Source organism: Dipteris shenzhenensis, chromosome 19 (genome assembly GCF_047967505.1).
Source record: "Dipteris shenzhenensis isolate YYH24624 ecotype China chromosome 19, Dip_SZ_1.0, whole genome shotgun sequence".
In the NCBI taxonomy this organism is placed as follows: Eukaryota; Viridiplantae; Streptophyta; class Polypodiopsida; order Gleicheniales; family Dipteridaceae; genus Dipteris; species Dipteris shenzhenensis.
In genome coordinates this window covers 35,037,980-35,051,964 of record NC_141614.1, presented here as the reverse complement: position 1 = coordinate 35,051,964, position 13,985 = coordinate 35,037,980, and the positions used below count along the sequence as shown (strand labels likewise).

General features: G+C 44.1%; 1 protein-coding gene across 2 annotated transcripts in view; it reads right to left on the bottom strand.

The window, feature by feature from the left end:
- Positions 1-13,985, bottom strand: part of LOC147890390 (putative mitochondrial adenine nucleotide transporter BTL3) — a 36,735-nt gene that overhangs the window by 11,356 nt on the left and 11,394 nt on the right. For both annotated transcript variants that reach the window (XM_087390689.1, XM_087390690.1), the window contains exon 4: positions 3,944-4,456. In XM_087390689.1, coding sequence (XP_087246815.1) covers positions 3,944-4,456 — 513 coding nt within the window. The remainder of the gene's footprint in view (positions 1-3,943; positions 4,457-13,985) is intronic.

Sequence of the window (13,985 nt, the reverse complement as noted above, 5' to 3'; positions counted from 1 at the left end):
TGGTGGCAGCCATGCATGTTGCCCACGTGGTGCCCCCATGTGCTCCTCATACAGGGCTCAAAAGTAAGCAATGACCCCAACACCCCCCTCCCTAACTCACTATGGGCCTATGTCCACTCCTTGAATGAAATGCTCCATCTGCTATTCGGGAAGAACCTTTGTGAACAGATCGGAGACATCTTCTGATGTTGGGCAGTAAATCAGCTTCAAATATTTGCCCAAAATAAATTATGATGTGCTTTGTCAACATCAGGTTCTTTGCGATCACTACGCAACTCTGGTTGTCACACAGGCTTGTTATTGCCTCCTTCTACAGAATGTCCATGTTCTCCAAAATCCATCCAAATGAACTCACATGCTGCTAGGCAAGCTGCTCTATACTCTCCTCTGTAGAGGAAAGAGTGACTATTGGTTGCTTCTTGCTGAGCGACAAAACAATTCCCAACCCCTGCATAAAGCAATAACATGATGTGGAACATCATATGTCACAACCTCTAGTCCAATTTAAATCACAAAAACCACCAAGCTCCAAATGGGTGTGATTTTTTGGTGAGCTTTTTGTCACGAGCCTTTTTTCAATTTTCATGAATATTGCGAGCTTTTCATTCACCTGAGAGAGAGAGAGAGAGAGAGAGAGAGAGAGAGAGAGGGGAGGGGGGGCGGGGGGGGCATGGAGTGAGGTGGGTTGAAAGTTTGGGTTGTGGTTGCGGTTAAGAGGAGAGAGGGGGGCGAGGGGAGATAAAGTAAAGGGGGAGGGATGGGTGCATGGGTAAGGTGGCATGGAGAAGGGAGGGGAGGGGAGTTGGAACATATATTCGTTATCATAGTAGAGAACGTAGAGGGGAAACTTATAAGGTATGCAAAGAGGAGTGCAAGGAGGAGAGAGAGGATGAGGAATGTGAAAGCTATGTTCATCTACTAAATGCAAAGGGAAAGGGAGAGCATGTGGGAAATTTGTTCACTTTCAAAGTGTATAATTTGAAAGATTTGACCTCATAATTGGATTCCTCGTCGAATTCCGGTCATTTTGAGTACCAACATGACCATATTCCGATAAAAATTGAAAAAATGGTGTTTTTGTCATGATTTCAGTTTTGGCCTGTTTTGGGCCTATTTTGAGTCTGCGCTAGCAACATGACCATATTCCGATAAAAATTGAAAAATGGTGTTTTTGCCATGAATTCAGTTTTGGCCTCTTTTGGGCCTATTTTGAGTCTGCTCCCGTGATCAGTTCAATCTTTTGTTGAACTTTCCGCTCTGGAGGTAACCCATAAGGTAGTTCATCCCTAAAACATTCAGAGAACTCCTCTGTTATAAGATTAGCCAGCTTGGCCATCTCACCACTTTGCGTAACATCAGTGCTAGCTGAAGAATCATCAACCGGCTCTACCGAAGCTGTGCAAAGGAATAAAAACTCTACTTGAGCTTTTCAGATTTCCATCACGGAAACCAACGGTCCCTCAGGTATTTCTTTCTCACCTCGTAAGACATAAAGCACATCATTCATCTTAAATTGATATACGTGCTTTTTTCAATCAATGGCTGGATTCTTCCTGGAATGCCACGCCATACCCAGGGCTATATCTGCATGAGCAAGCTTGGTCATTTCAAAATCAAGCTTCTCAGCATAGTCCTGAATACGAAGCTTCAACTGGGTAACCCTTTGGTCCCATACTTCAGTTGAACTTCCATCTGCCATCCTGACTGTATACACATAGTCAGATGGACTTGTCTTTAATTTCAGCCTCTTCACGAGCTTAGCAACAAACACACATAACAAACAAGGTACTAACCTCTGAGAAGATCCCGCTAGCTGAATCTGCAGTCACAGTTCCCACGCTTGCTGGGACAAAAACACCATTTTTTCAATTTTTATCGGAATATGGTCATGTTGCTAGCGCAGACTCAAAATAGGCCCAAAACAGGCCAAAACTGAATTCATGACAAAAACACCATATTTTCAATTTTTATCGGAATATGGTCATGTTGGTACTCAAAATGACCGGAATTCAACGAGGAATCCAAATATGAGGGCAAAAGTTTCAAATTATACACTTTTAAAATGAACATCTCTCCCATAGTTCCTCCCTTCTACTTTATATATGGACATATCTTCCACAATTTTTTGCCTCCTACTACCACTCATATCCCCCCCCCCCGCCTGTGCATAGTACACACTCTTCCACCCCTCCCACATGCTATGAAAATGAACATATCCTATATCCTCTCCCCCTCTTTCTAACCTCCCCATCTTTCTTATAACAAAAACATGTATGGATTTCTAAAAAAAGCTCGCAAAAACAAAGGAAATGGTAAAAAAGCTCACATTAAAAAGCTCGCCAAAAGATTTTCCCCGCCCCAAATCTATGCGATAAGTGATACCATATCTGTGTGTACCTTTCAAATAGATAAGGTCTCACAAACCAGCCTTTCCAATGATTCTTCCTCAGCTTTTAATGCAGCAGCATTCACATATGGAGACTTGTCTTTATAACACAGCCCAGTATCAGCCTTCATAGGGGTTACTACTTTTCTTGTAATCCTCCATTTGGAACCATTTAGCACCTCAAGAAAATACTTCTCTATGGAAATGAAAAATATTGTCATGCTTCTGCCAAACGTCTATGTAAAGAAAGTAATGAAAAATCCTTAAATCTATAATTTCAAACTCCTGCATGAGGAGTCTCCCTCTTGTGAGTTATAATAATCAAATCATCCACGTAAAAAATTATGATCATCCTTTTACCCACCGAAACAATCCAATCGCATAAAAGACTACAATACCATGAGACAATCCAATCTAACAAACTACATGACAATCCATTCTCATAAAAGTAGTCATCAACCACGTTGTTTCAGCCTGTATAATGCCCTGTGAAGCCTACAAACTTTGTTTCCTGTTGCTGGATACCAAAAGTCTTGTGGCTGCTCCACAGAGACTTTGTCCTATAAGTTTCCATTCTGGAAAGCAGACTTGGCATCCATCTGGAAAATGGGCCAATATTAATGGACAGCCAAAGCTATCACCGTCCAAATGGTTTTCATTCTAGCTATAGGGACAAAAGTCTCACCATAGTCAACACCCTCGGTGTGCACATAGCCTTTGACCACAAGCCAAAGTCCTATTGCCCTGGTCCCGATACTAGATAGTCTCTCTGCTTTTAGGTTTGTCAACCAAATCCCATGTGGCTCTTCAAAATGGCCTCCATTTTTGCTTCCATGCCAGCTCGCCACTCTGGAATGCCCTTTTGCTTCCTTGAAGAATTGATGTAAAGAATTATCAAATAGTTTTAAAGGGCCAGGGTGCAACACTTTCTTTCAGTCGCTGACACTCTAGAACAAATGAAACCAAAAGCTATGCAGAAACTCAGCTATAGCTTTACAACAGGATCAGATTCTTTCCCTCACAGACATGAAGAACATGCAGAGCCAGTTTTCGAGAACATGCATGTTTCAAAGCAGTCAAATTATACAAAGGAGCTTTTCATAACAATAATGAGCAAACTTGCACACAATCAGCATATGCACAAAACCATCATCTTCACAGGTAGTAAGCAAATAGGTAATAGAGCAACAACAATAAGGATTGAATCAAGGAAATCATATTGCATTTTAAAGATCAGATTCTTTCCCTCACAGACATGAAGAACATGCAGAGCCAGTTTTCGAGAACATGCATGTTTCAAAGCAGTCAAATTATACAAAGGAGCTTTTCATAACAATAATGAGCAAACTTGCACACAATCAGCATATGCACAAAACCATCATCTTCACAGGTAGTAAGCAAATAGGTAATAGAGCAACAACAATAAGGATTGAATCAAGGAAATCATATTGCATTTTAAAAGGAGATTCTCAAATGTAGGAAAGAACAAGAGTTTGCATTATGGACTGATATAACAAAACAGTTAACTTAGAAAATACAGCCACTAGAAGGAGATACCTGTAGAGAGCTTGGAAGTAAGCCAGCATATAAAGCACCTAAACCCCCTCTTTGTACTAACAACCGACAAGTTGCCAATGCACTCATTTTCGTAACAGCATTTTGCATTTGAAGCTGCCGCCGAACAACTTCAAAAGGATAGGTGACTGTCTCTGCACAAATTCCTGCAATTGCTCCGTATAAAAGTGTTCGTGCTGGCCCCAGTTCCAACTGACCAAGGTTCTCAGCCTCTTCCTTCAAATCCCCTTGTACCTTACTCTTACTTTTGCGTCGCATTTTCTCCATTTGGATTCTTCTACTCAGGTCTTCCTGGCCCTCAGGAGACCGCAGATACGATGTCTTTAAGATGTCATACACTCCATAAAAGACTGCCCCAGAAGGAGCCATACTTATCACCGCAGGCAGCAAGCCCTTATACAGAGAGAAAAAGCCTTCTGTGTGAATCATATGCTGAAAACAACCAATAACACCTCCCAAAGCCTCTCCACCTGGAGCAACCATCCTGGTTCTAATCTGCATGGAAAGGATAAATGCATAAGAGCAAGGAGTAAGTTCCAAAGTATAGCAGCAAACCAGTGCGTTAAGCCAAATTAATAGAAGAAACAATCTGCAAGAAAAGTAATGATATGTAACAGTGAGAACTAGTTACACAGCCTTGCAGTAAAGCAGTTAAGCCCCATTTAATCCAAGGCTCCAAGCATAGCAATCAGAGATTTTATATGTAAAGAAAATAACACAGTGCTCAAGCTGAACGTAGTCTCAATTCCACATGCATTGAAGCTCATGACTGTCTTAAAGAGTTCAAAAGTGGGATTTTTGATTGCTCAGTCAGAAGCATATTGTTCTAGTCTAGTGAAGAATATAAATACATGTATGTATGTATGTATGTGTGTATGTGTGTATGTGTGCATGTGTGTGCACGACACATACCACACCCTTAAAGCTAGCCTGCACCAACTTAGAATAGGTTTTTTTCCTTAATGGTGTGTAAGTGCATGCACATGCGCGGCAGTGTGCGTGCTTGCCAACACAAGCAAATGCAGGTGCGTTCGTGTGTGTGTGTGTATGCGTGCACGTGTGTGTGTGTGTGTGTGGTGGTGGTGACGAACATCAAGTCGGTGGAGTCTCCCTCCCCTTGCCTTCCTCCATTGCAGGTCTGCCAGCACCCATTGGGGATTTCCATAGCCTCCTCAGCTCCCGTATCTGCTCGCTAGGGAGTCACATGCTGAATCGTGTGGTGTTGCTTCTGACGTATGGCCTTCAATCACCTCAATTCTACTGCACCCAGGACTGGCCAATGACCAGCGCGCTCTCTCCTCTTTTCGTCCCCTAGGCCTTGGTTTTCGCTATTCCCCATGACTGGTGTGTGCGCGTTGAGATCTACGTAGGATCTCTTACGTTTGCTAGTCTTCTGCCACTTTCACTTCTGCGAATAACCCTGTCTTTCTTGCTGATGTTCATTGTCATCATGACAAGAGGAATCACTAATCCGTGATTAGTAGACATTAGGACATTATTATATATTATACGTCAATGGTGTAACATATATTTGTATGTATAATGGACACCGACCAAATTGGTATGGCAGTGGATCATCTAAATAGATAGAGCTAGTCGAGCTGGAGTCACTGCTTCGGACGGCATCAAATTTGGACATGTAACACTAATTCTATTAATAAAGATGTACACCTACGTCTCTAGATCCTAGGGGCAATAGGAAGGGAAGGGTGCATTAAGGTGCATTGAATGGTAGATGCATGGGTCATAGGCTAAGGGTAGGTCTAAATGCAAGATGGAACTTGAGTGATCTCAAGGGACATTTATGAAAGGGTATCACCTTTCATTGTAAATTTCACATACATTCTCTCTATTCGCCTTGCATTCATTTGCCATCTCTCCCCCACCTTGCATGTAGGTCAAAAAGAGAAACAAATTCTCTCACGAGGGCGCCCTTCCCCCATTGGAGGGCCAATTGGCATTCAAATTGTGCATGTGTTGCACACATTCGCATTCTTGAGAAGTCTCGTCCTTCACAATTGGTATCAAAGCAATGACAATCCACGACCGGGACGGGAAGAGAAAGAGAAGAAGAGAGCAAGAGAAAGAGCGAAAGCATGCGGGACAAAGGCACGAGCAGCCAGCGCAGTGCAGAGGAAGAGTGTATAGAAGAGATCTGTACGAACGGAGACGCATGTACGAAAGAGGTCCGTACGACAATGGATGCACGTGCGGCAGTAGCGCTTGCGTCCGAGTCGACACGCAGTCCATGAGGATTGGGTTCGCAAGTTTAAGCATTAGGCTGCCAGATCCGAAGGTTAGAGCTTTGAAGAGAGTTATTATGCGCACCATTCTTCCTGCCATCGAACCCCGCCTTTGGTGGTCTTGAGGTAAGGACTTTCTCAGAAAATTGTGCTCTTGTGGGGTGTCCTAACGGAAGGGAATAGCAGAGAACACCATCGCCTCCTTCGAAAGAGGATAGTTTAGATGAGAGCTACACACATCTTGAGTATGATAATCCACAAATAGAATTACCTTCATCTCTCCTTCAAGAATCCCTTGATATGTTCTCCTTTAGAAATGATAGTCCAAGCAAGGCACTGAGATTACGCCTTTAACTCAAAATCCCATACACATGGATTATAATCCAAGTGCAAGAGGCAAAGAGGAGTCTCCTATTGATAAGCCGGTTTCTTAGCCAATATGATTGAGGACAAAATTAGGGACTATGAGAGTGCTGAATTTTGGCGATGAAGATTTAAGTACCCACTCGAAGAGAGCCAAATTCCAACCCCGAGAAAGAATAGAATTCCCAAGATTTGATGTGGAGCAAGATAGGCGGATAAAATATGATGGAGCAAGATAGGCGAATAAAATCCTTAATTGGATTTGCCATTTTGAGCTTATTTTGCCCATCAAGATAAGACCGATCACGAGAAGCTTGCTCTTGCCACACAACATCTATAGAAAAATGCTTTGATGTGGTGGTACTTAAAACAAATGGGAAAAGAGCCTACTCTTCAATGGTCCAAGTTTGTAGAGCAACTGAACACCACTTTCATGCCTCCGAGGCATGAAGAAGAATTAACCTTCCATTGGGAAAGGTTTAGGCAATTCGATAACGAGAGTAACGCTGAATTTACAACCAAGTTTTGGAAACTCTCCCGATCACAAGAAGCTTGCTCTTGCCACACGGCATCTATAGAAAAATGCTTTGATGAGGTGGTACTTATTACAAATGGAAAAAGAGCCTATTCTTCAATTGTCCAAGTTTGTAGAGTAGCTGAACACCACTTTCATGCCTCCAAGGCATGAAGAAGAATTAACCTTCCATTGGGAAAGATTTAGGCAATTTGATAACGAGAGTAACGCTGAATTTACAGCCAAGTTTTGGAAACTCTCTTTAGAGTTACCTAAGAATGACAAAAGAAAGAAGTATTAAGTAGTCCTAAGCCCGAAAGTGAGGTATGAGGTTGAAATGTTCAACCCAACCACCCTTAGAGACCTCACTAAATTGGCCGAGATTGCTTAGAGGAAATTGAATCCTCGTAAACCCTTCAACAGGATAGGAGGAAGCTATTGTACAAAATGTTAACAGCCAATCACGTCCTGGATGGATACCATTTCCTTCCATGACCGACGATGAGAAGAAAGGGTTGATTAAGGAGGGTAAATGTTTCGGATGTAAGAAACATAAGCCAAGGCATCCATGGCATAAATGCCCTACTCTATTAGCCAAAACTGCCAAGACTAATTCTGTAAAAGGGAAAGGCAAAGCACCTAAGCACGAGGGTGAGGCTTCTACCTCATCATCCCAAGAATCTGCAGTGAACATAGAACCAAGAGTAAATGCTATCCATTGAACCAACGCTGGTGTATGGATGTGTGAACTAGATAGAGAGTATTTATAGAGCGTATTTATATTCATTGTAGAGTATGGATAGAGAATAAAGTATCTTCTCCTCCATGTAGAGCGTCTTATAGGATGAATAGGACTAGATGGGGAAAAAAAAGAGTGATGATCTATAGTTTCTATAGACAAAGCAGTTCTCCATCACAAAATCATCTATAGCCAAGGTCTGCATAGTTCAATAAAACATTTGGGTGAGAGAATCTTTTAATACTGAGTAGTTTGTTGAGAATATGTTTCATCTTATCGAGCAGGTTATTATGAAGAGATTTCAGCAGCTTGGTATTAAGAATAGGATTATGAGCATGAAGAGATATTGAAGAGACACTACAGTGATACTCCTATATTTTGAATATTCAAAATCATGAGGAACCATAACTTGAAGATGAGATCTAAGTTCTAAGAGATTGTGTACTATCAAGAGAAGACTATTTGCAGATTATGAAGAGGTGATGCAAATGCAGAAGTAAAAGAGAAAGCATACGCAAGAGAAAGAGACAAGAGAGGATCCAGAAGAGGACTTCTGCCCATTCAAGCAGGAGGGAGTTTCATGACAAGAGAAATCACTAATCCGTGATTAGTAGACATTAGAACATTATTATATATTATATGCCAATGGTGTAACATGTATTTGTATTTATGATGGACACCGACCAAATTGTTATGGCGGTGGATCATCTAAGTAGGTAGGGCTAGTCGAGCTGGAGCCACTACTTCCTTCACACGGCATCAAATTTGGACATGTAACACCAATTCTATTAATAAAGATGTGCAACCAGGTGTTTAGGTCCTAGGGGCAATAGAAAGGGAAGGGTGTATTAAGGTGCATTGAATGGTAGATGCATGGGTCATGAGCTAAGGGTAGGTCTAAATGGGAAGATGGAACTTGAGTCTTCTCAAGGGACATTAATGAAAGGGTATCACCCTTCATTGTGAATCTCACATAGCATTTGCTCTATTCACCTTGCATTCATCCGCCAACTCTCTCCCACCTTGCATGTGGGTCGAAAAGAGAAATAAATTCTCTCACGAGGGCGCTCTTTCCTCATTGGAGGGCCAATTGGCATTCAAATTGTGCATGCATTGCACACATTTGCATTCATGAGAAGTCTGGTTCTCCATATTCATAACCTCTGTCTCAGCCTATTCTATTCTGGTTTATACCCTTTTTTGGCTCTGTTGCTGTCCTTATACAGGTCACACTCCATTTTGCCTACCCTTACTAACTTTCGTACATATATAATCATATTTTGACCCTTGCTTCTTCCTTTTGGTATTGTTCATACTCCTTTCCCTTCACTTCTATCTACACCCTTTTTTCTTTTCGTCTTGCTCTTCAGTAATCTTGCTGCTGAAATGGAGACACTTAAATATCATCGTGGTGGTGATCTCAAGCAACGTCAAGTATTAGCTGCCTCAATCCTGAATTGCAACCATTCGCAGTCTACAGATCCTCTACATGAAGGCCTTTCAGAAATAAATCATGCTTGGGGTGATACACCTGTGCCAGATTTCTTGTTTCACTTCCGGGGCATGTTCTTTACGCTGTAGTTATGAGCTTGGCTCAGAAAGCTGTGGTTTTGTTTTTCCCAGGAAGAATGCCGGATGCAGCTGATGTAGCACAATGGTTAAATATCCCTTCTGAAAGGATGCTTTGTTGTAGGCTGTTATAAGGCTGCTAGGGGCTTTAATGGAGTCATCTTTCTATCCTCAATACAAACAACAGTTGTTGGAGAAGTCTCCTTTGTTTATTGGAAATCAATTGATACATGTCTATCCCTGGATGCACACGCAGAAATATCAGTCTTATCCGGCATAAATGCTTTGTTTGGGTAGAGGTGGTAGATTTACCTTTATATTGCAGGCCAGCTTTACCTACATCCAGCGCAATATGGATTTGTGCCTCGCAGACAAATAATGGACAACATTGCAAATGCCTATGTTCGTATAGAACATGCTAAATGTACGCATCATGATGTTTTGACCTTGCATATTGACATTGAGAAACCCTTTGATACTATGAGATGGGACTTTATTGCTCTTGTCACGCAGCGGTTGGGTTTAGGACCAAAGATGCAAAGAGTGGTTTATTGGCTTTATGAGCGTGGCGCTGCATCCTATCTCTTATCTGATGCACTCTCTTCTCCATGGACCTTGGGACGCTTAGTTCGTCAGGGCTGCTCCCTCAGTGCTTTGCTTTTCGCCATTGCCACTTATCCACATTTGATGTATATGGATGATTTAGTGTCGCACCAATATCTGCATGGTATTCAGTATCTTGGGGGTGCTCCAATTGCCAGTCAAGCTTATGAGCATGATTCCTCCTCCTTTCTCAAGAATATTAAATTGGATGTTCGGCATCTTATGCAGGCTCTTGACTTGTTTGGTCATGCGGCTGGGTTAAGAGTAAATTTTGCAAAGTCCAAACTTCTGCCATTAAATGAGTGTGATTGGCAACGCATTGTATGGCCTCGACTTGAGTTGCCCTCTGACTAGATTGTGCGTCATTTAGGATATCCCACTGGTTGGCACATTTCATTGCCGCACGAAAGATTGTGGGTGTTACAAAACTTTTCCATAAGATCGATTTTTGGAAGCTCTCTACATGGCCATTGCATGTCTGTCTCTAAATTGTGCAATCTAATATTATGGCTTATGTGCAATTTCATTTGCCACCTATCCCTTGGTCTTCTTCAGAAATTTACCTCCACGGCTATGGAATGCCTTTGGCGCACTAAAATTGATCGAAAGGCACCTCGACTTCTTCATTATGATTATGTTTGCTCGCCCAAAATGCATGGGGGTTTGAATATTTTAAACAATCACACTAATGTGATAGCCCGTAAGGCCACCCTTTTGCTTACTTGTCATTAGCAACGCCAGACTTCAACACCTATCTAATTTATTCGTTCCACATGGATGCTTTCAGCCATTGGATTCCTGCCATATCAGATGTGATTTGTTGAAGATATCATAGCCAAAGAGTGTGTTGATGTGATGTGTTGGTGTGTAGTACTAGGAGATCTAGTACTAGTTCATGTGGGAGTGCCACGTGTCACTATGGGACTTATCCCATATGCACTTGGTGCAAGTGTGTGAGTGTGTAACCTATATAAGGCTTGTACTTCTCATGATTATGAATAAGATAGCCTTTCATTATGTCTTCATTTACAGGCACCTGCACACGAGCTGATTTGGAGCCTTTCCATTGCCAATTTTAGGGTTTCCAATCCGCTGCAGCAAAGCAGACCACCCATGGCATTGGTTGCAGATTTTCGAGGCTTTTGGAGGCTGTTTTGACCTAGTTTGGAGCTGCTCTCGAATTTTTGGGTCATCTTAGGGTTGCTGCTGCAGAACCACCTCTTCCAAAAGCATTTTCGGGGCTGCTCCTAGCCTCTAGCTCATCTAGAACAGCTGTTTTCAGAAGAGTGTCCTGCTGTATCATATCGGAGCTGTTCTAGGGAGCCGCCTTGCACATTAGAGACCCACCTTTGCATCGGAGCACCTTCAATCGCTCAGACCTGTTGTTGCGCACCTATACATCTACTACAGCATCTCGGTGTAACTTGGAGCTGTTTTGCTGATCTGCCTCACAAATTTCAAGATATACTTTTGCATTTGGTACCTCTACAAGTACCTCGTTGAGGATTTCGGATCAGTTGCAGCACCTTGAGCAGTCATCATGCCCACAAGTGCTCTTCCCTTGGCTCATTCTTGCATTTCGAGGCATCTACTTGCTGCTCTTTGATTTGGGTTCATTCAGTTCTGCATTTCGAGGCCTATTCTTGCTGCTTTTCCATTAGGGTTTGCATTTTGTAACCTCTGAGGTTCTCTACCAGCAGCTGGACATGTTTATTTATGCATTCTAAAGCTGTTGATTCATCTCAGAGCCCTAGACCAGCTCCTATATTGGCTGATCATCCATTTCAGCTTGCTACCTTTGCTACCTTAATTTGATACTCTGGAGCCTTGTCCTCATGGTGAAGACTCATCAACACCACCCTCAGCTAGGGATGAGCAAGATGACAAAGCAATGGGACTTATTGGTGTGAGGTTGGCCAACAAATTGCTTCATCAACTTGACCTCACTACTTCAGCTAAGGAGACCTAGGACAAGCTCAAGAATATTTATGCCACGCCTGCTAGCAAGCTTTATTTGCTATATTGCACGATCTATCCCTCTCTGAGATGGTAGATGATGCTTAGCTCTATGTGTGTTTATGTTGAGTCAATAAAGGTTCTCAACCCCTCTAAACTGAATGTATTTGGAGTCAATAAGAGGTACTCTGCCTTGGGTTGTCTCCCAAAAATGAATATTTGTCTTTTACTTTGGTTTGATGGTATTGACCACCCAGTTCAAAGTGAGGGGGGGTGACGAGTAATGGTTTGCCCTTGCCGGTCTCAAGCTGACTGAGAAGTCACTATCACATGGGAGGTGTTGGATAGTTGGACTTGCTCATTGCACTATTGCGGTAGAGGGGGGATTGGTCTACTCTTTGCATGTTGGGTCTCACACTCTTTGCTCTGAAGGGGGGTGTTGGAAACATCATAGCCAAAGAGTCTTTTGGTATGTAGTACTAGAAGATCTAGCACTAGTTCATGTGTGTGTGTCATGTGTCAGTGCCACATGTCACTATGGGACTTATCCCATATGCACTTGGTGCAAGTGTGTGAGTGAGTAGCCTATATTGTTGGAATGGTCACCTCCCCGTCTGTGAGCCCCCAAATAAGGAGTGCATCGGGGGGGTGGACCAGAGATGGAATGGCCTGCCACATGGACAGCATCTTGGCTGTCATGTGGGCAGGAGACACATGGTGAAGAGAGGGCTGCCACATGGGCAGCACCTCACAGGGAAAGGACAGCCAAAAGGGGCTGCCACATGGGCAGCACAGCAACCTGGCAGAGGCAATTCAAGGCCTGTGTGTACGGGCTGGAACAGGCCCCTAACAAAGGCGCACAAGAGGCAGGACAGAGGCTGCATGTGGCACAGCAAAGGCGCACATGTGGGCAGAACAGGGTGCCGGAAAGGGGCGCAGCAGAGGCGGGTGTACCTGTCAAGAGTGGCAGCGGAAGATGTAAGCAAACTGAAGCTACAGAATCACACAGAGAATACTAGAGACAACAAGATGTGCCACAAACAGATCTGCTGTAACTCAGCCCATAAACCAGGGCAGCAACTATAATACAAGGAGTCCTGAACAGGATGAGAAACAGGAGCTGCAGAAGGGGCTGAACTGGAGCAGAGGATAGGGGCACAAGGAGGCTGGAGCCTGAGAGCATAGAGGCTGGAGGAGCCTGGAGCGAGGAGGCTGGAGGAGCCTGGAGTGAGGAGGCTGGAGGAGCCTGGAGTGAGGAGGCAGAAGCCTGAGGCGAGGAGGCTGGAGCCTAGGAACGAGGAGGCTGGAGGAGCTTGGAGCGAGGAGGCAGGAGCCTGAGGCGAGGAGGCTGAGGAGCTGCACCAGAAGATTGGAGGAGCCTGGAGCGAGGAGGCTGGAGGAGCTGCACCAGAAGATCTGCAGAGGGAGCGTGGGCAGCCAACAGAACAGCTGAGGGGAGGCTCCGGTGGGGATGGCCAGGAGCAGGCTGAAGACAAGAGCCTTGAGGAGCTGCTGGAAGAAGTGCAAGAGATGAGGAAGGGGGAAGACCCTTTTATAGGGAAGGCCAGGAGGGTCGGCCAAATGGCCTAGACCGACCAGCCTGGTTGGTCAGCCAACTGGGCCGACCAGCTGGTCAGCCAGAGCCTGGTCGGCCAGGGGCTGGTCGGCTAGCCTACCCCCTCTGGCCCCCCTGCTGCGTGGGAGCTGGTCGGCCAGCCTCGGCCCTATCTCGTGGGTGCCCCCTCTGAGTGTAGGAATAGCCTCCGACCGATGGAAAATAGTGTCAGATACAAGTGTAGAACCGGGAATGAAAGAACCTCACGAGGGGCGGGCACACCCACAAAGAAGCCCTCACTCAGAGCAGTGTGCACACAAGTACACTGTAGACAGGAGATGCATATAATGCTAACACCCCCTCTCAGCTCCTGTCGAAGAAGCAGGGAGCTGGGTGAGTCCGCAAGAAGCTGGTACTGTCGATAACGAGCCAGATTGTTGAAGGATGGTGAACGGGAGAGTCCCCCTCGAGAGTATGTTCCC